Here is a 25288-nt window from a genome sequence, read left to right as displayed (position 1 = left end):
CCATCTCCTAGGGTTGCTTTGAAGATTAAATGAAGTAATCTCAAGCTCAGTACACTACCTAACATAAAATAAGGATTTACTTTATAAAATCACTTTTTTATACGACTAAACTAAAACTAGTTTTCCAACTGTTTGTAGCATGATAAGCAGTTTCACTTTTGTTGATGATGCATGAATGAAGTTGCACCTCTAGTTCAGTTACAGGGGAAAATGATCATGCAGCATGTAGCATCCAGATGTTTTTCATAAGATAGAACATAGGTATTATTAGTTGTATAGTAAACTATGAGGGGTGCAGTAAGATTTTAGACATTAAAGCTTAATTGTAATTTATGTAGCATCCCATTGTAATACTTAATGAAAAAGTTTTTTTCACCTTTCTTCATTTTTAGTATCGTCACCCCTATGAGTAAATTACATTTTCGTGTGTGGAGTCACCAGACACTGAAATCTGATGTTTTGTTGGGAACTGCTGCATTAGATATCTATGAAACATTAAAGTCAAACAATATGAAACGTATGTATGTAAAAGTAATAGAAATTGTTTCTATTTTCTACAGGAAATCCATATGCCAAACATGCAGAATGATTATGTTCACTATTTTTAATTTTACTTGGTTATATATTAACAGGGAGAAGAATCTTGTACTATTTAAAGCATTCTGAGTAACCTTGGTTTGGCCATTCCTTTTGTATCCAATATTTTAAATAAATATTCTCTTAGTAAAGAGATATTTATTAAAATACTGCATACTCAATTATGGAAAACTATGAAATATAGAATAGAGATAAAGGGGGAAAAAAATCCCACTTCACAGGGACAAGTATGGTTAATACTTGACAGATCTCCTTTTCCAAGTGCTCATTTTTAAAATTTCCTCATTTTAAGTGGTTGTTTTTATTTATACAAGGTGAGGCAAAAGTAGGTTTATAGTTTATATGAGAAATAATAAAATAAACAATAATACAAGAATAAACTCTGTTTCATGTACTTACAACTGTAAATCTGCTTTTGCCCTACCCTGTATATATGTATATATAAAATACAGATATGTAAAAACTTGTAACATGCTTGTTTTGATTAATATATTATGATTTTAAAACACTTTCCACCTCTTGACTTTTTTTTTTAAATTACTACTTTCAAGAATTTTATTTCTCATTTAAACTTATGAAATACAAACCATTCTTTTTTTTTTAAAACAAATATATATATTTTAAAATTGATTTGAGAGAGAGATGTGAGAGAGAAACATTGATAGGTTGCCTCCCGCATGCGCCCCAACCGGGCATGAACCTGCAACCTGGGTATGTGCCCTGACCTGGAATTGAACCCACCACCTTTTTGGTGTATGGAATGACACTCCAACTAACTGAGCCACACCAGCCAGGGTGAGATACAATCCATTCTTTTTTAAAAATATTTTTATTGATTTTTAAAGAGGGGGAGAGAGAAACATCGACGTGAGAGTGGAACATTACCTGCTGCCTCCTGCACGCCTCCTACTTCAGATTGAGCCTGCAACCTGGCCATTTGCCCTAATTGGAAATTGAACCAGCAACCTTTCAGTGCACGGGATGATTCCCAACCAATTGAGCCACATTGGCCAGGACAATCCATTCTTAAGTGATATGTTTTCGGTCAATATAATTTAGACATATGTTGCTGAATAATCTTGGTTGTTCTGCTGACTGATTTTATACAAGGATGGAATGTATATAATAAATGAGATGATCAAGCTATTTAGCATTTTACATTATGAATATTAGGCATTAGTAAATTTTATTGTAAATATATTTTGGTGTCATAAGACCTGAAACCTTGGGTGAAGAATATTAAAACAGCCTGGCCAGCCTGGCTCTGCGGTTGAACATCAACATAGGATCCAGGAGATCCTAGTTTGATTCTTGGTCAGGGCACATGCCCAGATTTCGGACTCGATCCCCAGTAGGGGGCGTGCAGGAGGCAGCCGATCAATGACTCATCATTGATGTTTCTATCTATTTCTCCCTCTCCCTTCCTCTCTCTGAAATCAATAAAGATATAATTTTAAAAAAGAATATTAAAACAATTTATAAACACATACATGTAATTTTTTCTCACCTTGTTTTAACAGTTATGATGACTTAAAGGAAAAAAAAGTGACCAGTATGTAGATTTTTTTCTGACATTAGGTTTTTAAGTTAAGAAGACTTAAAGAAAAAAAAAAAAAAATGATCATTTGTTCTGTAATTTATTCTCTTCCAGTTGAGAAAGTGGTTGTGACTTTACAGCTTGTAGGTGACAAAGAGCCAACAGAGACTATAGGAGACTTGTCAGTTTGTCTTGATGGGCTGCAATTAGAATCTGAAGTTGTTACCAATGGTGAAGCTACATGTTCAGAAAGTAAGTAATCACTTTTTGAATATAAGGTCTTTAATGATTCTTCTTACATTAGCCACTTTAGTATGCTGTATGTAATTTTTACTGTTCTTTTCACATTAAAGAAATCATTTTCTTCTTAAAAAAGAGACATTGATCATTTAAAACATTTTCCTTTTAGCACGTTGTTTCTATGAATAAAACATTTTTCCGTAAGTTGAAAGGCTAGCCAAATAAAAGTTGAACCACGGTTGCCCCTATGGGTAATAAATTGATTTATAAAGTATTCTCTAGGCCAACAATGGCAGTTAATGTGGCATATGACAGACATAGTTTATTGTCTGTGGCAGTGTATGGTTGAGTTTAAATTTGACTTGAAATCCTTCTTAGTACTGAACCAGACAGCCAATACATACTGAAATTCATTTGCCACGTCTCTTCTATTTCTATAGGTTAAATTTACAGAGATGTCTTTGCGTAAACATGAACTGTAAATTGAAAGAAGTTTGATGGCACCCAAGTTGTGCTTGCAGAGCAAAACTACTTCTCAGTGGATTCTCTTTAGATATTTCCATCACTTTCCATGTGCTAAGTGTGTTTTCACTTGAAACATAGGTTTTAGAGGCTGCAACACAAAGAATAAATTAATGGTTTCCTTGATCAGTCTGACAAATATCTTTTTATTTACTTAGAAACTGCATTATGAAACATTTTGCATTGTCTTCTGTTTCTACTTTGAAAGACTTCCTACTTCCTCTTTAACTCATGACTTTTTTTTTAATCCTCACTTGAATATATATATATATCTTCTCCATTGATTTTCAGAGAGTTGACAGGAGGAGGGAAGGAGGTAGGGGGAGGGAGAGAGACATTGATGTTGAGAGAGACACATTCATTGGTTGCCTCCTGCAGGTGCCCTGATCAGGGATCGAACCTGCAACCCAGGTACGTGCCCTTGACCGGTAATCAAACCTGGGACCCTTCAGTGCACAGGCTGACACTCTAACCCCCTTGCCACGCCAGCCAGTGCAGGACCTTCCAGATAGCCCTGGTGTATCTTTCAGTTTCTTTGGGGTTAATGAGAGTGAAGAGAAATTTCTGAAATGGTCTTACTTCTTCAGAATTGATATGTTCATTTTAATTGACAGCTATTCATGGGAATTCTATAATAGTTCATTTTTCTATAAATTGGAGTTCTGGAAGATAATACACAGATTAAATTACGTTGTTAAACTGCTCTAAGCCTCAGTTTTTATAGCTTCTAAGTTTTTTCTGTACAAATTTGAAACTGTTGTTAATGCAGAATATTTAATTAACAAAAGTAAAGCATATCAGTCTTCATATTTCAAAGTAGATTCTAAGCTGCTTATTTATATTTATGACTTGATTATTTTCTACAGAAGTGGACATTTGTATGTCATCAATTTTCTGCTTAAGTAGGAAAATAATTGGCAGAGTTTACTATGATTCCTTGAAGTAAAGAGGTTTTAACTGGAATGTCACAGTGGATTTTAGGGTTGGAGTGTCCATCTACAATATTTATTTATTTATTTATTTATTTATTTATTTAATTTTTCCCATCACTATCCCGTCTATGCCCTCTTCTACCTCTACCCATTCCCCTCCACCCCTGAAATCACCACACTGTTGTCCATGAGTTTTTTCTTTTTTCCTATTTTGCTCAATTCCTCCACCCCTCCAAAAGCCCCCCAAGCCCACCCCCTGCCCCATAGCTGTCTGCCTGCTCTCTATGAGTCTGTCTCTGTTTTGCTTGTTGTTCAGTTTGTTCCTTAGATTGCACATATGAGTGAAACCATGTGGTACCTGCCTCTCTCTGACTGGTTTATGTTACTTAGCATATGCTCTCCAGGTCCATCCATGCTATCACAAAGGATAAAATTTTCTTCCATTTTATGGCAGAGTACTATTCCATTGTGTAAATGTAACAGCTTTTTTTATCCACTCATCTACTGATTGACACTTGGGCTGCTTCCAAATCTTGGCTATTGTAAATAATGCTGCAATGAACATAGGGGTACATATATTCTTTCAAATTAGTGTTTCAGGTTTGTTCGGATAAATTCCTAGAAGATGTATCACTAGGTGGTAAAGGCAGTTCCATTTTTAACTTTTTGAGGTAACTCCATACTGCTTTACACAGTGGCTGCACCAGTCTGCATTCCCACCAATACTGCATGAGGACTCCCTTTTTTCCACATCCTCGCCAACACTTGTTTGTTGACTTATTGATGATAGACATTCTGACAGGTTTGAGGTGATGTCTCACTGTGGTTTTAATTTGCATTTCTCTGATGATTAGTGATGTTGAGCATCCTTTCATATGTCTATTGGCTATCCATATGTCCCCTTAGGAGAAGTGTCTATTCAGGTCTTTTGCCCATTTTTAAATTGGATTATTTGTTTTTTTGGTATTGAGTTTTATATGTTCTTTATAAATTTTGGATATTAACCCCTTATCATACTCAATGGGCAAAAACTAAAAGTGTTTCCTTTAAGATCAGGAACAGACATGGATTTCTGTTTTCACCACTCTAATTCAACATAGCACTGGAAGTTCTAGCCACAGAAATCAGCCAAGAAGAGGAAATAAAGGGCATCTACATTGGAAAGGAAGGAGTAAAACTGTCATTATTTGCAGATGACATGATACCGTATATAGAAAATCATAAAGATTCCACCAAAAAACTACTAGAACTGATAAAGAAATTCAGTAAAGTAGCAGGATACAAAAGAAGTATCCAGAAATCAGTTGCATTTTAAAAAATGTTTTTATTGACTTTAGAGATAAAGGAAGGGAGAGGGTGAGAGAGAGAGAGAGAACATTGAGGAGAGAGAAGCATCAATCGACTGCCTCCTGCATGGGCCCTACTGGGGATTGAGCCTGGGCATATGCCCTGACTGGGAATGGAACTGGCGACTTCTTGGTGCATGGATGATGCTCGACCAACTGCAGTTGCCTTTTTGTTGTTATTGTTAATCCTCACCTGAGGATGTTTTATCCATTGCTTTTCAGAGAGAGTGTAAGGGAGGGAGGCGGAGAGTGAGAGAGAAACATCGATGTGTCTTGAGAGATACACATTGCATGGGTGCCTCCTGCATTCCCCTGGGAGGGGGCTGGGAGCAAACCCACAACCCAGGTAGGTGCCCTTGACTAGGAATCAAACCTGCGACCCTTCTGTGCACTCTAACCACTGACCCACACCGGCCAGGACTCAGTTGCTTTTTTTAAAAAAAATACGTCTGTATTGATTTCAGAGAGAAGGAGGGGGAGAGAGAGAGATAGAAACATCAGTGATGAGAGAGTCATTGATGGCTGCCTCCTGCATGCCTCCAACTGGGGATCGAGCCTGCAGCCTGGGTATGTGCCCTGACTGGGATTCAAACCTCGAGTTGGTGCTCAACCGCTGAGCCATGCCTGCCGGGTGTCAGTTGCATTTTTATACACCAATAATGAACTATAGAAAGGGAAACTGAAAAACAATCCCATTCACAACTGCTTCAAAAAGAATAAAATACCGAGGAATAATTTAACCAAGGAGGTAAAAGACCTGTGTGTGGAAAATTGTAAGACACTGAAGAAACAAACTGGGGAAGATACAAGTAAGTGGGTTTGTATTGTGGTCATGGACAGGAAGAATTAACATCGTTAAAATGTCCATACTACCCAAAGCAATCTGCAGATTCAATGCAGTTTCTTTTAAGATACCAGTGGAGTATTTCATAGAACTAGAACAACTGTTTCAGAAATTTGTATGGAACCACAAAGACCCCTAGTAGCAACAGTGGCCTTGAGAAAGAAGGGCTTCTTTTTTGGGGGGAATGCTTACCGTTTGCAGGCTCAGTGTTGGTGTGTTTATATGTATACTCATTTAACCATCACAACCTTGTAAGGCATTATGTTTCCTTTTCTTTCCATACACACTTGAAACCTAGCAATTTTAAATTAAACCATGTTAGTTGGTTTAATTTAAAGTTAGTTGTGAGTAAACAAACAAAACCCAGTTTAGCCCTCAAGCGTGTGTGGTGGGAACTGCACTTGTATTTTTCTTTGGTTCCATTTCTGTAAGTTGAACTACAAGTCAGATATGAAAATTAGAGTTTAACGCTAACATTGACTTTCTAGCACCTGGGTATTGTTTGGTTGGATTAGAACGGGCGGTGGGGCATAGCTTTTGTATTCCGATATTTTTCTAATGTTACAGATTCCGCCCCCCCAAGCATATTCAGTCAGAAGTCTTTGTGGAAGGACACATTGATAAGATGGTTCTTACCATGAAATCTGTTTTCTTAGACTGATATTTTTGGTTAATTAAGTAATGGTTATAAAAAGAATCACTGTCTGACTTTGGATATGAAAAGTAGCCAAATAATACAGCTTGCTGTGTATTTGGATATACTGTGAACATTGGATTTTCTTGATGAGACAGCATTACCTCTTTTGGTACTTATGAATTTTTGGTTCATTCTTTTTGGTGGATAAATTTTCTAAAAATGGTGGTTATATAAGTAAACCCTTTTCAAGTGAAACAAAATTTACTCAGCATGCTTGTTTGTTCTTCCCACTTTTCTTCAAGGTTTATTTAAAAACCAGAGAGCTTTGTATCTTCACTCTCCCTCCCCTACCCTGACCCTCACTCAGGGAACAAGTTTAATATCCAACTGAGAGTCTCAGTTGTAATGTTTTGATGCTCTTTCTTATTTCACTGATCTAGAAAGTAACTACATAATTTGCCCTCATGTTTTCCTGTAGTTAAATACAATGTTAATCTGCTTTTGTAAGTCTCTGGGAAGAAGCCTTTATTTAATTTCCTATTTGGTAGACTTGTTGCTGTAGTCCTCAGATATAAATTAAGTCAACAAATTGAGTGTGGGCAGTTATATCTCCAAGAACTTCCTATTCATCTATTTTTAGTTCTTGGGCAGTTGGTAGTGGAGTGTTAGTTTAGCACCTGTCTTCCCAACAAGAAACACTGAAAAGTATTATCAAAGACATTAGTTTTCCTAAAGAGAAATTTTACTATTAAATTTTTATTATAAAATAGCATATTCTTATGAAGATCTATAGTCTTTACGATGTATACTCTGGAGATATACCTGAAATTAATTTGGGGATATTTTTTGACATATGTCACCTTTGGTTTGTATTGTGTGTATTTCTTTTTTTTTAATCCTCATCTGAGGATATTTTTTCCATTGCTTATCAGAGAGAATGGAAGGGGCTAGGGAGGGAAGGAGAGAGAGAGAGAAAAAGAAACATTGATGTGAGAGAGACACATCGATTCGTCTCCTCCCTTACACCAACCTGGACCAGAGATTGAGCCTGCAACCTTGGCTGGAATCAAACCTGGGACCCTTCAGTCCTCGGGCCAACACTTTAATCACTGAGCCAAACTGACTAGGGGTGTGTATGTTTCATTTCATTTTTATTTTATTCTTTCTTGCATTAATTTTAGGCTAAAGAGCCATTTTCATGTGTGAATATGTCCATAATGTTTTTTACCATTATAATACATTCTAAGAAACTTGCCCAAATTTTTTGCTTTACCAAATATTATTTGAAATTAGCAGATCTCAACTGGGTATGAGTATCAACTAATTGTTTATAAAGAGAAACTTTGCTGTAATGGTATTTTAAATTTTTGACTTACATTTGAACACTTTTATGTATACTCATAATGTTTAACTAACTTACCTTCCAAAAAAAGCCAGTAAAATGCCCTTTCCACATTTTTATGTTTTTATCTTACTTTAGCAGTGCTACTTTAAAAATCCAAGTATTAAGGTCATCGTTGGTTTTAACTAATACTTTACTGTATTCGTTCATTTTTGCAATTTAGAAAGGACTTTGATTTATATTCTCGTATATAATACATAGCATATATTTTCATATTTAACATGTGTAAAATATAAACCAGCATAATAAAAGGACCACCATGAACTACCATACAGCTTAAGAATTAGAACATAAACAATATTATTGTACCCACCTATAATTTCCTTCCTATATCATTCCTTTTTTCTGAATTTTGAATTTATTATTTCCTTGCTTTAAAAATTTTTTTATCGCATATACATATCCCTAAACAGTGCATTACTTGTGCTTTTTCTTGAGTTCTGAAAATATTGATGTTGCCTTTTAAGATTTATCCATATTATTATATATTTAATTCATTTTCACTGCTGTATAATAATCTGTTGGGTGAATATGCCACAGTGTATCCATTTTTATGTCAAAGGACATTTGCCATTATGAACATGTGATACATTGGGCATTTATATATTTATATGTCTCCTGGTACATAAGTTGAAGGGTTTATGTAGGATATATTTTAGGGAGTGGAATTGTTGAGATATAATAATATGTGGATTTTCAGCTTTATAGCATTTATTGTTTCTTCAGATACCCTTTTTTTGTTGTGATTCTTTTAATTAAGGTGTAATTTATATAACAATTATATATACAATTATATAATTTATATATACAATTAACCTTATAATGTGTACAATTCAGTGGCATTTAGTGTGTTAACAATAAATGAAATTTATTGTGATGTGTATCCATCACTTCTCTAATTTCAAAATCTTCACTCCAGAAAAAACACACCGTTGCCCATTAAGTAATTACTCCCCATTCCCTCCTCTCCCCCATCGCCTGGTAATGGCTAATCTGCTTTTTGTCTCTGTGGATTTGCCTATTCTAGATATATCATAAAAATGAAATCATATAGTATCTGACCTTTTGTGTCTGGGTTCTTTTACTTAGCATATTGTTTTTGAGCTTTATCCAGATTGAAACATGTATCAGCATACCTCCTTTTTGTAGCTGAATAATATTCCAGAGAGAGAGAGAGAGAGTGTGTGTGTGTGTGTGTGTGTGTGTGTGTGTGTATGCCACAATTTATTGCTTTATCCACTGATGGGCATTTGTTTTATTTCCAGTTTTTAGCTATAAAAGACTTATAGATGATGCTATAATCATTTGTGTGCAAGTTTTTTGTGCATGTTTTCATTTCTCTCAGGTGTATACCTAAGGAGTGGAATTGCTGATGCTTGTTTTTGACTGTTTCTTGCTTGATAATTTTCTTTAAAAATTTTTTTTTTTAAATTTATTGATTGATTTTTTTAGAGAGAGAGGGAGGGAAAGGGAGAGATCGATTTGTTGCTCCACTCATTTATGCATTCATTGGGTGATTCTTGCATGTGCCCTGACTGGGGATCAAACCTGCAACTGCAATCTAAGAGTATTGGGAGGACGTTCTATCCAACTGAGCTACCTGGCCAGGGCAATAATTTTCTTTTGGTGTGTAGGTTTTTTTTACATTCTTTATTTGAAAATTCCAGTATTATAAATCTTTGGAAATATAAATGTTTTATATCTCTCCTTCATTGAGGCTTGTTTTCTTATGTGCTTGCTGCTCTGATGGACAGTTTGTATTTGATCTTAGTCTGTGGGAATCTTAGGGGCCTAGACTGGGGATTCTTTGCTCCAGAGAAAATTTCTTTTGCTTCTGCTAGTGCCAGGGATTGCCATGTACCTAGGAAAACTTTAGCTCTTTTCCCTAGCCTAATGTGACCGTCTCTGGTTCAAGCCTCCTCACTTTACTGCTAACCGAAGCTCTCCTTTCTGAGCTATCTCAGAGCTGATAATAGTCCTTAGACCTTTTCTTTCACATTTGCTCCCTGCACCCTGTAAATAGACCTTTTCTTTCACATTTGTTCACTGCACCCTGTTCCTGCTCCAATATCAGTTTACTTGTTTGTTTTTCTTTTGAGATTGCTAGGCACCCAGGAAATAGGAACAGTGTGTTAAATTACCTCGTCTACCTGGCCAGCATGCTCAGTGGTTAGAGCATTGGCCTATGCATCGGAGGGTCACGGGCTCGATTCCAGGTCAGGGGCATGTACCTGGGTTACAGGTCCAATCCCGGCTCCTGGTTGGGGTGCCTGTGGGAGGCAGCCTATCAATGTCTCTCTGTCATGTTGATGTTTCTCTCTCCCCGCCCCCCTCCGTTCCACTCTCTCTAAAAAAAATTAATGGAAAAAAATATCTTCATTCCTTGGGTGAGGATTTAAAAAAAAATTACTTCATCTAAGAGAGAGTCATTTTGTTGCAAGGGTTCCCCCCCCTTTTTTTAAATCCTCATCTGAGGATGTGTTTATTGATTTGTATGTGCCCCATCTGGGGACCATCCGCAACCTAGGTATGTGCCCTGACTGGAATCAAACCTGCAACCTTTTGGTGTATGCGATGACACTCCAACCAACTGAGCCACCCAGCCAGGGCAGGAGGACCCTTTTGAGTAGCTCAGTAAATAAAAGAGATCTTGGTAGATCTTCCAAAGTGGATAAAATGTATGCATTTAGAAATCTGATCAGTTTTTCTTCAGGAAATTTTGATTGGAAATACTTAAGAGCAGTACGTTAGTAAAATGCAAACTTTAAGTAGAGCCGTTGTTTTCTTCTTGGATGTTCCTTATATAAGTGTTGGATATTTTGTGTGTGTGTGTGTTTTTTAAAATGTTCTCTGGTTGAAAGCACAAGACTAGATCTAAATAACTTATGCCATAAATTTCATAGTGGTGGCTTCATTATGTATTGAAGTGAAATAAAAGATTGAACAAAAAATAGCCCCTGTTGAAACTGCTGATGAAATGTAAATTGTGAGAAGTAATATAATTACTAATATTTATGGGGTGTTTATATGTGCCAGGCAGTGTTCTAAATGTTTATATGTTAGCCCGGCCGGGCGTGGCTCAGTGGTTGAGCATCGACCTAGGATCCAGGAGACCGAGGTTTGATTCCCGGTCAGGGCACATGCCTGGGTTACGGGCTCAATCCCCAGTCAGGGGCGTGCAGGAGGCAGCTGATCAATGACTCTCTCATCATTGATGTGTATCTCTCTCTCTCTCTCTCTCCTTCCTCCCCTCTCCTTTCCTTTCTCTGAGATCAATAAAGATATATTAAAAATAAATAAATAAATCAATAAATAATAAATAAATAAATAAATGTTTATATGTTAAATTCTTACAATGTTCTATGAAATAGGTGTCATTATTGTCCCCATTTTGTAAATAAGTTAAAAGGCACAGGAAAGGCAAGTCTACTTTTCTGAAGTCACAAAGTTAGTACATGATGAAGCTAGGATACAGACCCAGGCAGTCTGACTTCAGAGTCCATATGATTAAATATTATGCTTTACTGTAGTAAAAGAGAAAGTTTAGAAGTAGTAGTTACTGGTAGATTTAAATGGATAGTTCCAAATGGTTTTCTTAATTTTTGAGAAATGTAGGATACCAGTTGACCTATTTTAGTAACTTATGCTAGATATTTTGTTTTTTCTGATTTCATTTATATTTTATTTATTAGCTGTTTTAAGGGAATATATTCCATCTAAAAATAATTCTTTTTTATTTTTATTTTTTATATTTTTATTGATTTCAGAGAGAGGAAAGGAGAGGGAGAGAGAGAGAGAAACATCAATGATGAGAGAGTCATTGATAGAGCCGCTAACCCGGGCATGTGCCCTGACCAGGAATTGAACCCTGATCGCCTGGATCCCAGGTCGACGCTCAACTGCTGAGCCACGCCTGGCTGGGTTAAAAATAATTCTTATAAAACTGAACTGTACCCTTTTCTTCATTTTATCACCTTTTTAAAAACTATTTTAACAGCTTTATTGATATGTATTTTATATTTCATAAAATTCTCCCATTTCAAGTATACAATTTAGTGGTTTTTAGTAATTTTTTTTTTTTTAATATGTCTTTCTTGATTTCAGAGAGAGGAAGGAAGAGGGAGAGATAGAAACATCAATGATGAGAGAGTCATTGATTGGCTGCCCCCTGCAAGTCCCCCACTGGGGGTCGAGCCCACAACCAGGGCATATGCCCTCACTGGGAATCGAACCACAATATCCTGGATCATAGGTTGATGCTCAACTGCTAAGCTATGCCGGCTGGGAGGTTTTTAGTAATTTATTTGAATAATCCAACCTTTACTATAAATCAGGTTTAGAACATTTTCATCTCCCCAGTAAGATCCCTTTTGCTTTTTTATAGGAAACCCTATTCTCACCTCCAACCTCAGGCAACCACTAATCTATTTTGTCTTTAAAAATTTGTCTTTTCTAGACATGTTATATATGTAAATGAAATCTTATAATATGTTGTTTTTTGTGTCAGGTTTCTTTCTCTTACCATAATAATTTTAGGTTCATCCATGACAGCATGTTTCAATATTTTATTACCTTTTATTACCAAATAGTTTTCCATTGCATAGATATACCACACTTTATGTATTCACCTCTTCTGTTTTTCAAAACATAAAATATTTGTAGAATAGATGAGATACTTGCCCACTTTGCTGTATAGTATAATGGTGACGCAACATCTCTTTAAGAAGTTCATCTATTAATATTTATATGCATATATGCACAACCCAAGGACACGGACAATGGTGGGGAGAGGGACTGGGGTGGGGGAAGGGACGGGGTGGAATGGGTCATTGGGGAGAAAAAGGGACATCTGTAATATTTTAAACAAAAATAAAATTTTTTTAAAAAAGTTCATCTATTAATTATGCTTTGGAGTAATACAGTGAGGATTTCACTGTTTGAATTATGAGTATTCATAAGGGCTATTGTTCTTTAACTAAATGGACCTAGACTATTAAACTTAAGTTCTTGTTTCTGCATGTTATAGTTTTTTCTTCTGTGTTTTTGTGGCAGTGTGCCTGCCTCTAGCAGCTTCCTTCTAATGTTTTATAGTATACAGGCCCTTACTGAATACCAGGGTTAATTCCCATGAATAAAATTTGAACAAAGTGTGAACATTGTGGCATTCATTTTGGTCACTTGAAGACCCATTTGTGCCTTTCCTATTCTTGAAGCTGTTTTCCAGGCCCCAGCATAAGAAATATGTTACTGGTTTTTCTGTTTTCAGAATCTTTTTATTAATCCTTCTGCTAGTGATCAGTGCTTTTTTAAAAATAAGGTATTTGGAATACAAAAATGGCTAAAATAATTAGATTTGTATTAGAATTAAGCAGACATATATTTCAAGGAAGACAGAAGTAGCCCAAGAATGATATACCTTGACTAATTAACATTTCTTACACATAAGCATTTTGCACAAAATTTTGGTAAAATTTTTCTTATTTCAATCCTATGAACATTTATCACATTTTCCTTTTAAATGTCATGTTGGAATTCAACTAAGTTCTAGTATGTTCTTTATTAGAAAGATTTAATAAAAGACTTTGCTTACAGAGCATGTTTAGAAAAAAACATGAATACCACTTTTGAAACTCATTTTCTGTCTAAATTTTATTGATGTTAAAGGTGCTTCACAGAATGATGATGGCTCCAGACCGAAGGAGGAAACAAGGTAAGATTTTATTTACTGTTTATCAAGAATGCAGAAAGAGACAAGTGAAAATGAATATTTATTTTAGTAAAAACTTCAAGTTTGGATTGATATAAGAATAAATGGCTCAAAAAATTCAGGCTCAAGGTAAGAGAGGAAATATTTATGAAAGATTCAAGACTCTTAGCTTATCTGACTGCAGTTCCTTGGAGTAGGACAGGATACCCAGATTACTCATACTTCCTTCAGCTTGTAGAAAGTTAATATATTGGCATTTTTTCAAAGGCAGGGAGTTCAGAATCCCAGGGCCATCAGTAGGCTGTTAAATTTATTTTCTAGGAAAGCTAAGACACAAGCATTGGGTACATATGAAGGTCACCACTAGCTGTAGCATCTTCTGGGCCTTCAGTAAAATGGGGCAGAGATTTGAACCAGATGTTTGTTCTTAGCCTAGATTCAGTGCTTTCATGTGCCCATCTGCCTTTAGTCTAAGGCCTGGAAGTATTGAATGTCTGGGTTGTGTTAACTTGACTTAACAGACCTTAAGTGTTTATTGGTTTTCCTGGAAACTAGCAATGGGAGATAAATTAGGAAAAGAGATGATCCTAGTTTTAAAGGTACATTGGAGTTTGTTGTACTTGTCTATTTACTCTTTTAAAAATATTTTTGTTGCTTTTTAGAGAGAGAGGCGGGGGGAGAGAAACATCAGTGTGAGAGAATGACACTGATCAGCTGCCTCCTGCATGATCCCCTACTGGGGAATGAGCCCACAACCTTGGCATGGGCCCTGACTAGGAATCAAACTGGCAACCTTGGTGCATGGGACAAAGCCCAACCAACTGAGCCACACCGTCCAGTACTCTATTTACTTTTGTGATGTATGAAAATTTCATAATAAAAAGTTTAGAAGAGAATTCATTAAGATCTTTAGGAAAATCAAAGTTAATAAAGCTGTTGTGTTTTACCTAATGGGGATCCGCCTTCACAGAGTCACTCCTGTGACAAAGAATCATCTCCTAATTCCAAAAGTAGTGTAGAATATTAAGGGGTAGTAACTTCTTGGCCAGGAAAAATATTTTATTTCTCACTGTGAGTAAAAAGCAGTGGAATAGTTTTTTATTTTTATTTTTTTAAAATATATCTTTATTGATCTTAGAGAGAGGAAAGGAAAGGGAGGGAGAGAGATAGAAACATCAATGATGAGAGAGTCTTTGATCCAGCCCACAACCCAGGCATGTGCCCTGACTGGGAACCGAACCCGGATCGCCTGGATCCCAGGTCAACACTCAACTGCTGAGCCACGCCCGGCCGGGCTAGAATAGTTTTTAAAAATTACATAAATGTCTCTGTAGATTAGAAGACAACTTATGCCTCTTTTTATTTTATTTTTTATTTTTTTAATTTATTTTTAAAAAATATATCTTTATTGATTTCAGAGCGAGGAAAGGAGAGGGAGAGAGAGAGACAGATACATCAATGATGAGAGAGCCATTGATCAAGCCCACAACCGGGCATGTGCCCTGACCAAGAATCGAACCCTGATCACCTGGATCCCAGGTCGACGCTCAACCGCTGAGCCATGTCCGGCCGGGCTATGCCTCTTTTTAATTTTATGTTTAATGGAAGATTTTTTTTTTTTTTTAATCCTCACCCAAAGGTATTTTTTCCATTGCTTTTCAGAGAGAGTGGAAGGGAGAGAGAGAGAGAGAGAGACATCAATGTGAGAGAGAGACACATTTATTGGTTGCTTCCCGCATGTGCCCCCACAGGCACTGCGGATCAAGCCTGCCACCAAGGTACATGCCCTTGACCAGAATCAAACCTGAGACCATTCGATCCGCATGTTGACTCTCTAACCACTGAGCCAAACCAGTTAGGGCAATAGAAGATTTCTTGAATTCCTGAAATGTTCCACATAAAAATGTTTTAATATTTCAGTTTGCTTTTGTTAATTAACTCCTCTTTTGTATAATAAACCTGTATTTTTGCATTAATAAATGAGAATATGCTGTAATTTTATATGCCCATTGACAGGTTCTGTTATGCCACTCTGTTGTTTCTTTTTTGCAAATCTCTTATAATACTTTTATGAAACCACTCTAGACAACTATAAATTTCTTGCAAAGGCATTGCTGTAGCCCTAGCTTCATGTCATTTATTTAATCCAGGGATGAGGAACCTATTTTCTGCCAAGGGCCATTTGGAATTTATAACATCATTCATGGGCCAAACAAAATTATCAACTTAAAAATTAGCTATGAAAAAAGCTTCTAGATTTATTGAATTTTGAGTCCTGCCTGCAGTTGCCTTGGCAGGGCCAGACCAAATGATTTCGAGGGCCAGACATTCCCTGGCGCTGATAATCCATGCTTTACATCTTCCCAAGTGAATCAGTTATAAGTAATCTGAGGAACAGTGTCTTCTAGGTTTCTAAGACTGCCAGACTAGTCTTTGTGCATGTCTTTTGTGTTAAGCATGAATTCTTTTGCATTAGGTTGTGTTTTTTTTGTTTTTTAAAAAATATGTATCTTTATTGATTTCAGAGAGAGGAAAGGAAAGGGGGAGAGAGATAGAAACATCAATGATGAGAGAAACATTGATTGGCTGCCTCCTACACGCCCCCCGTGGGGATTGAGCCTGCTACCCGCGCACGTTCCCTCACTGGGAATCGAACTGCGATCTCCTGGATTATAGGTCGATGCTCAATTGTTGAGCCATGTTGGCTGTGCCCTTTACATTAGCTTTTATTTCAGAGTGTATCTCTGAGATGATTGGTTTGAAAAGCATTTTGTAAACTGTCAAGTGCTGTTTAAGTGTTACTACACAACAGTCCTGGCCATGACTGGCTTTTCCCCTTTGGTTTTATTTACAGACTTAATAACTAGACGACTAAAAAGCAGGGCACTATATATCCAGTGAACAATGGCTTCTGCTCCTCCCTGCCCCAGCTATCATTTAAGAAGTTTTCTAAACAGCTTTAGGTTGTTTACCTTTTTGTCCCAATTCAAGCACTGTAGGTATTGTGAATATAATCTTGGTCTGCTTTCTCCCATAACATGTCTGGATGTTTTATATCTCTCAGCGTTGTCTTCTGTCATTTTTATGACGTACCAAGATGATTGGTGCTTGGTGTTTAAGATGTTGTTAGAAGTGCCTTCTTGACTTTTTTATTTGTATCCTTTTTTTTTTTTTTTTAAAACTTAGAGGAAGGAAGGGAAGGAAGGAAGAAAAAAAAAGAGCAAGGAAGGAAGGTAGGTGGGTAGACAGATATGAAAGAGACATCCATTAGTTGCCTCCTGTACATGCCCCGATCAGAGATCGAACTGCAATCTAAGTATGTGCTTTGACCAGGAATCGAACCCGAAACTTTTTCATGTATTGGACGACACTCCAACCAACTGAGCCACCTGGCCACAGCAGTAGCTAATTTCTTTTAAAGACAGTAGTGTGATGAATTCACACTGACAGTTCTATATAGTATATTGGTTTCCCAAATCCCATGTCAGGTTTGAGTTTCATACTTATTAAAGGAACTAAAATAAACCAGTGCTATTTTAGTTTAGGCATGTTTCTGAAACTTCACAGTACATTAGAATCATCTGGAGGACTTGTTTAACCATAGATGGCTAAGGCTCATCTTCAGTTTTTGATTTGTTACATCTAGGTTGGAGCCCAAGATTTTCTTTTTTTTTTTAAATATGGTTTTATAGAGAGGAAGGGAGGGTGGGGGGGAGAAACATCGATCAGTTGCTTCCCGAACGTAGCCTGATGGGACCAAACCCGAAACCTGGGCATGTGCCCTGACTGGGAATTAAACTGGCGACCTTTTGGTGCAAGGGATGATGCTCCGAGCCACACCAGCCAGGACAAGATTTGTTTTTCTCACAAGTTTCCTGGTGATGCTGCTGCTGCTAGACCAGAAAAGACATGTTTCTTAGATTATAACAAATTATTACGGGAAATCTATTTAGTTATATAATAAAGCTATTTCTTGAAAATCCAGGCTTGTAGAATGTGCCAGAAATGTCACTATCTTCATTCCATATTCTTTTACTTCAGAGCTAGTTTGAATCTTTTTTTTTAGAACAGTTTTTTATTATTAAAAAATAATACACGATTGTTTTTAAAAATGTAAATCATTGTATAAAATGTGTAAAAACTTCATGGAAGAAATAGCACTTGACTTAAGATCATAAAGCATAGTTACAATTTGGGTATGCATGTCTTGGAGGAATTGGAGAGAGGACGGAGTTCTAGGTGGAAGGAAGAAAAACAATCACGGAGGTGGGAAAGAACACAGGGTATTTTATTAGAATTCTTCAGTGAATGTTTGCCTGAAAGTAGACTAATTGAAAGCAGGCATGCTGGCCGGACTGGCTCAGTTGGTTGGAGTGTCATCCAGTACATAGAAAGGTCACAGTTTCAGTTCCTAGTCAGGGCATATTTGGGATGATTTTTTAATCAACTGAGCTACCTGGCCAGCGCTGATTTATACTAATGAGGGGAAAACACTTTTTTGTCATCTGAGTCATTGGGAATGAAAACCTCAGTGGGCCCAGTGGAAAATTTATTAGGACCTTTTGTAGAACAGCCTATCTACCCCTTTAATTCAGTATTTTACCTAGTTTATTTACTCTACTAAAATACCTCTGATTTCTCAACTGGAACGTTCTCCAACGTTACTTGTCCCCAGAGAGCAGTAGTGGAAAAAGTAAATGAAGGATTAATTGTAGTGAAAAGATTGCTTGGGGGAGGGGGAAAGTACTGGGTAAGAGTGAAATAATTAAAGGTATTAGGAAAAGTAGCCTACAATGGACCTGATGGAATATGAAAATAGAGGAGGGGGTGTTAAAAGTCATCATGAGAGTGAATAAAAGATACAGTAGGAGGCAGGTAGAGGAGTAGAAGGTTGTAGATAGAGGGATCTCAAAGTTTAAGATCTACACAGAGGAGCAGTTGTAAGAATTAAAGAAATTTAAGAAGTCATCATACTGCATGGGTTGTCAGATAATTATGTTGAGGAAATGAGGTCAAGATATTACAAGGGTGGGCCCTGGTCTAGTAGTTTAGTTGGTTAGAGCATCGTCCCAATACTCCAAGGTTGCGAGTTCGATCTCCAGTCAGGGCACATACAAGAATCAACCAATGAGTGCATAAGTAAGTGGAACAACAAATCGATGTTCTCTCTCTGTCTCCCTCTCGCTCTCTAAAATCATTAAAAAAAAAAAAAAAAAAAAAAAAGAAGGGTGAACAGCATGAATGTTAAAAATCTCTAAGATTTTAATTCTCAAAAACAGAACGTAGCATTTTTAGAATTCATTTTCTGCTGCCCTTTTGTCATAGCAGAATTACTTCATGTCCTGAACACTCCCCGTCTCTCACATCCCTAAAATTTGACTACCACTGTATGTGCAATTTAGTGTGAATTTTGTAGTTGAGAAGGTTTTTTGGAATCATTTACTCCAGGTAATGCTCAGAGTCTCAAAGGGGTCTAGACTCAAACTGGGTTTGGAACCTCATCAGCTAGGGGTAGGGGAGCAGTGTTAAAACTGATTCTTCCTGCATTTAGTTCATATTCTGAGGTGGCTTGGCCTTCCTGCAGGCAATTAGCACTAACCAGGTGCTGATTGCCAGTTAATAAACTGTTCCCTTTATTACAAATAAGCATTTGAGGAACTCCCAAAGCATTGTTTGTCATACTGTACTGTTTACACATATCTGGAGATCTTGTTAAAATGCTAGTTCAGATACAGTAGGTAGAGAGTGGAGTCCAAGATTGTACGTTTTTCACAGGCTCATATGTACTGCCCTTGGCTTCTGGTTCAAAGATCATACTTTAAGGAGAAAAGCCCTAAAGTACTTCTGGGAACATAGTTTGAAATAATTTAATAAATGGTGCTGCCTCTCTATTTTGGTTTCTGAAATCTATTAGCTTTTATTTTGTTCAGGTTTGTTATGGATTATGGTTCAGGATTATGTGCAGTGGTTTGCTGCTTATTAGATAGTAGGTATCAGAGCCTTAGCTGGGACATCTGCCAACTGCTTTCTGATCCATGACTAGATTCCCCCGGGAAAAGGAATCAACTATACTTAGCTGGTGGAGTAATAAAGTTCAAAATGACATTTCCTCTTAGTGTCTTCTCCCTTCTTTCTTTCCCTCCAGTTGATGTCATTGCTTTGAAAAAATGATAATTCCTTTAATAAAGGTCTTTGGGCACCTCTCCTCTAGATCATTAACTTTGAACATTTTGTATAGCATTTTCTGGGATGGGAGGAGAGTGTCCCCTGGGAAATAAGTGTACTTCTTTCTCCTGCCATGGAATAGCCCTGCCCCAAATTTGCCCCAAACCTAAAAGCCAATGAAAATCAAGAAAATTGTGAAGTTATGTTTGCTTTTGATGAAATAGTGCTGTTTCTAAGACATTTGGGATTTTGAAAATTTGACTGTTTCTGCTTATACAGGGCTTCAGTAGACTTACTTGAAATCTGAACCAGCGTACCTAATAGTTTTGAATGGTCCCAAGTGCTTCTGTGCCCTAACTCATTCTATTTCTGGATTATATATATGACTTACATATATAACTTATATATAACTCTCAGGGTTATATATAAGACCCTACCTAAGGGCTGTTTGAGTATTTGATAAGACTGGCCAGAAATTAGAAAGCTTTTCTCAAACTTCTAAAACTTAAGTTTTGGTCTTCCTGCTAGTTTTTCCTAAATTAAAAGAGCATTGTTTTCTCCCTTCCCTTTCCTTTACCCCCTTCTTACCCAGAGTGAACACAAATGGATCAGAAGACCCTGAGGATGCAGGGTCTGGTGAAAATAGGAAGGTCAATGGGAATAATTCTCCATCACTCTCAAATGGTGGTTTTAAACCTTCTAGGCCTCCAAGACCTTCACGGCCACCTCCACCTACCCCACGTAGACCAGGTGTGTATTCCAGCCGTATACTAGGGATGTTGCTCTTATACTGTGATTGTAAATAATGTTATGTTTGGGAATTGATCCTCAGGTAAGTCTTAAGAACCCCTTTTAGGTTAGTTTTCTAGCTCTATTATTACATTAAAGATTTTGGCCAAGAATGCTCTTTTTTTTTATTTTTTATTTTTTTAAAAATATATCTTTATTGATTTCAGAGAGAGGGGGAGAGATAGAAACATCAGTGATGAGAGAGTCATTGACCGGCTGCCTCCTGCCTGCCCCCAATTGGGGATCGAGCCTGCAACCCGGGCATGTGCCCTGACTGGGAATCGAACCACAATCTCCTGGATCCTAGGTCGATGCTCAACCTGCTGATCCACGCCCGGCTGGGCTTTTTCTTTTTAAAAGCCTTATAAGACTTTATTTGAACCAAGCTGACAATTGTCAGGAAGCGAAATCTCTATAGATTAAGAAAATGCTCCAGAGAATAGCAATTTTGCACCTTATTTTATACATTAGAATCAAAGGAGGAGACATAAGGAGAGTTACATGAAATCAGTTGATGGTAGATTAGGGGGTGGGATTGGATAAAAAGTAAAACGGAGAGACACATACTTCTTTTACACCGGTGGGTAGAGGGTAGTTAAATTAATACAGTCCATAGAGATGGTATGTGTGCAACAAGATAACAATGAGGAGCTCTGTGGTTTCCAGCTCTGGTTCTGTCTGTGTGCCTTAAGAATGACTTTTCTCTAGGTAACTAAGACTTGTCTTTTCCCTAAGTTTTTCCTCCAGGGGTGACGTTAACAAGGCTTGTGCTCTATTCAGAATGAAAATCACATGTACATTATATAAACTATAGGCCGTACAGATAATAACGTAACTTTCTGTCAGGGTTTGTAACTGTTTGGACATTAGTATGCCATAGAATTAAGGGTCCGGTTGCTTATTCTCATTATATCCTATAGAAAGACAATTAATAAATGGCAAGTAATGCTAAATGATAATTCAGATTTTAAAGCAAAACTTATATAACAAATGAACATACTTCATGTGGTAAAAATGTAAACATCTACAGGTAGAATATCCATTTTTTTCCTGACTAGCCAGAACAAATCTTTAATCTTTTATTATTTCCCTCTGGTAGTATGTGGACAGGGAATGTAAAATAATTAAACCAAATATTAGAAAAGTAACTTGGTTGTCTACAAATTATTTTGTTAAATGACTTTGTGTTTAATTATACATCTTCCCCGTTTTTCTATAGATAATTGTGTTAACAATATATTCCCATTCTTCAAGATCATATACTACTTTGTCATAATATTGGTGACTTCCTCCAGGAATTGTTTTGTCAACAAATATTTCTTGACGATATACTGTGTACCTAATAACCATCTTTATCAATCAGATCTTCCATATTATAACTAATATAAAAAATTGATCTCTGATCTGCAGGGTTTCAGAGGAGAGACAGTTTTAAGGATTTGGAAAATTACTAAGTGAACTTAATAATATCATGGAATACCAACACACCTATTCTAAAAGCATTTATTTCCTGTGGCATCAGGAAATCAGAATCTGTTCTTCATAATTAAAATAGAACATGGGATAGAAGAATCTAAAAAATGTAAACAAGCCTATTTAGTGAGACCATTGGCTGTTTCCCATTATTTATTTTAATTAAGTTCATCTTACCTGCATATCCACATACTAAATTTTATATTTTTCATCTACCTTTCTATTTTTTAAAGTTAAAATGTTATCCTAATTTCTGAAAATAAAAGATTGTTTTCCTGTTTTTTTCCAAATCTTTTATAGCATCTGTCAATGGGTCACCTTCTGCCACTTCTGAAAGTGATGGATCTAGTACAGGCTCTCTGCCACCAACAAATACAAATTCAAATACATCTGAGGGAGCAACGTCTGGATTAATAATTCCTCTTACTATATCTGGAGGCTCTGGCCCTAGGCCATTAAATCCTGTACCCCAAGCTCCTCTACCACCTGGGTGAGTAACTGCTTTTGGTTGACATTTGTTTTCTTTTGGTGACTGTATATACTTACTAATAAGGAAAATAATACTAAACTCCCATTCTTTAAAAAGCTGTCCTCAAGCAATTGTAACTGATTTTGGTGGGGATATAGAGTCAAACTGAACCCAAAAAAGTTCGCCATATTTGAAATTTTTACCCTCATTTCCAGGGCAAAGTAGAAGAATTTATTTATTTTTAACTGAAAGACTCTGAACCACAGAAAGGTTAACCAAGACCAAGTAGTAAAATAGTCACCTAATTCAAATTGCCTTTTTTAAGGGAAAAAAAGAAATCACTTTTTAAAGTAAAATAGGAAACTGAGAAAAATTAGTGCTCATAATCCCATTTTAATCACTGCTGGTTATTTTTAAAATTAATAATACTCTAATAGAATATATATGTGTATACATTGTGGCATTCACATTAATCCAGAGCTCAGAATGCTAAACTCTCTTGATGAAATTTTTTTTTTTTATTTAAATATATCTTTATTGATTTCAGAGAGAGGACAGGAAAGGGAGAGAGAGAGATAGAAACATCAATGATGAGAGAGTCATTGATCGAGACTGCAACCTGGGCATGTCCCCTGACCGGGAATCGAACCCCGATCTCCTGGATCCTAAGTTGACACTCAACCACTGAGCCACGCCCGGCCGGGCTCTTGATGAAAATTTTAATGGCTAAGCAAAGTATGTATTACTTGTGTGGTAGTTAGGCCATTTTCCTTTTGGAAAGCCTCCATGGGAAGCCAAATCAGAAAGTTGTTTGTGCAGGGCATACCAAAGAGAAGCTGAGTGCTCTTAGAATGATTGTCACTTTGAAGCCATGATGGTTTAGTCCTCCACACTTTGGAGGTAAACCTACCAAGGAGACTAGAATACTCAGAATGACTTTGTCTGTTGCACGGTGCAGACACATCTGATTAGTCTTACTCTTTGCTTTCAGTGTGTCTGGAACCCAAATATTTCTTTGTCTTTCAGTTAGCAGTTCATTAGTTTTTCTTTAGATTTCATAGCTTTAATTACAGCTTTCTTTTCCACTCAAGTCCTGCATGTACCCTGATCAGATCGAGACAGTTTGTCTCCTAAGTGTGTCAACCTTAAGGCTCTTTAGAAATACAAGGCTTCTCCTGGAGCAGGTACTTGATACTTCTGCAGAAGAAATCTCCTCCACTGTGTGTCACCCTCAGGATAACATTTCTTGATTTTGTTCCTAAATTCTTGACATGCTGATTTGCCTCAGTTCTGTAATATGGTCATATAAGAGAAAAAGGCAGAGACGGAATTAAAAATCCAGGCTACTCATACAAGTACCATACCAGCCTTTTTTATTTTGTGTTTAAGTTGGGAGCAGAGAGTGGACCAGCATGGGCGAGTTTACTACGTAGATCATATTGAAAAAAGAACAACGTGGGATAGGCCAGAACCTCTACCTCCTGGGTAAGTGTCTGAATTAAAGAAGAGAAAAAATGTTTATTCAGAAATATAGGTTATGTCTGTACAGAATCTTCACCACATTCTTTTCAACTCTTCCTGTTTTTTTCTCCATCCACTTTGTTTTGTGGTAGGTGTACACTAGGAAAAAAAAGAGTCAGAGAATTGATAGTGCATAATGAATGATTTTAATTTTCACTCATTTCTGATTCTCTCATTTCACTCATAGCAAGATTCTATAGGTCTTGCTACTTCCAAGTTTTCCTTTCTGAATTTTAACTGCCTCAAACCACAGGGTTTTAGGGATTAGTTTCTTCAAGAGTAATTATTTAACTGAATAAGAATTACAGCCCCTATCATATAGATGATGATAAAGTCCCTATTTTATATGAAAAAATGTTAATATATAATAGTGAAATCATTGCAAAATAATTGGAATAAAGAATATTTATTATTAATTAATTATTTATTTATTTTTAAATTTTCACTTGAGGATATGTTTATTGATGAGAGAGAGAGAGATGTGAGAGAGAAACATAGATGAGTTGCTTCCTGTACGTGCCCTGACCAGGGATTCAATCTGAAACCTAGGTATGTGCCCTGACTAGGAATTGAACCCTCAGCTTTTTGGTGTATGGGACGATGCTCCAACCAACTGAGCCACCTGGCCAGGGCTAAAGAATATTTTAAAAGAGGGTGTTAAACATTGAACATTTAAATTATATAATTGGAAGAAAAATATTTTTATTCAAGGGAAGTCAGTAGCAAGCATGGGGAAATATTTAATCGTGCTAGTAATCTTAAATATACACCTAAAAGGTACTATTTTACTTGTTAAATTATCAGATGATATTTACTGTGAAATTGTAGAGGAACTTTACCTCATAGCATTGCTGGTAGTAGTATAAATTACAGTTCTTACTGGAAGTATAATTATAATAATGCACACACTTTTAGTAATTTCCTGTAGGAAATTTGTCCTAAAGAAGTAATGCAGCCTGGCTGGCATGGCTCAGCAGTTGAGCATCGACCTATGATCCAGCGGATCGAGATTTGATTCCCAGTCAGGGCACATGCCCTGGTTGCAGGCTCAATCCCCAGTGGCGGGCGTGCAGAAGGCAGCCGATCACTGACTTTCTCATCATTGAT

The 25288-nt window shown here is 36.7% G+C and overlaps 1 protein-coding gene across 3 annotated transcripts in view; it reads left to right on the top strand.

The window, feature by feature from the left end:
- Window positions 1-25288, top strand: part of ITCH (itchy E3 ubiquitin protein ligase) — a 94774-nt gene that overhangs the window by 31410 nt on the left and 38076 nt on the right. For all 3 annotated transcript variants that reach the window (XM_081148924.1, XM_081148925.1, XM_081148926.1), the window contains 6 exons: window positions 393-517; window positions 2249-2386; window positions 13722-13767; window positions 20522-20679; window positions 22492-22681; window positions 24050-24145. In XM_081148924.1, the coding sequence (XP_081005050.1) occupies window positions 393-517; window positions 2249-2386; window positions 13722-13767; window positions 20522-20679; window positions 22492-22681; window positions 24050-24145 (753 nt within the window). The remainder of the gene's footprint in view (window positions 1-392; window positions 518-2248; window positions 2387-13721; window positions 13768-20521; window positions 20680-22491; window positions 22682-24049; window positions 24146-25288) is intronic.

Source organism: Miniopterus schreibersii (genome assembly GCF_964146895.1).
Source record: "Miniopterus schreibersii genome assembly, chromosome: 10".
Taxonomy (NCBI): Eukaryota; Metazoa; Chordata; class Mammalia; order Chiroptera; family Miniopteridae; genus Miniopterus; species Miniopterus schreibersii.
This window is presented reverse-complemented; position numbering and strand designations above follow the sequence as displayed.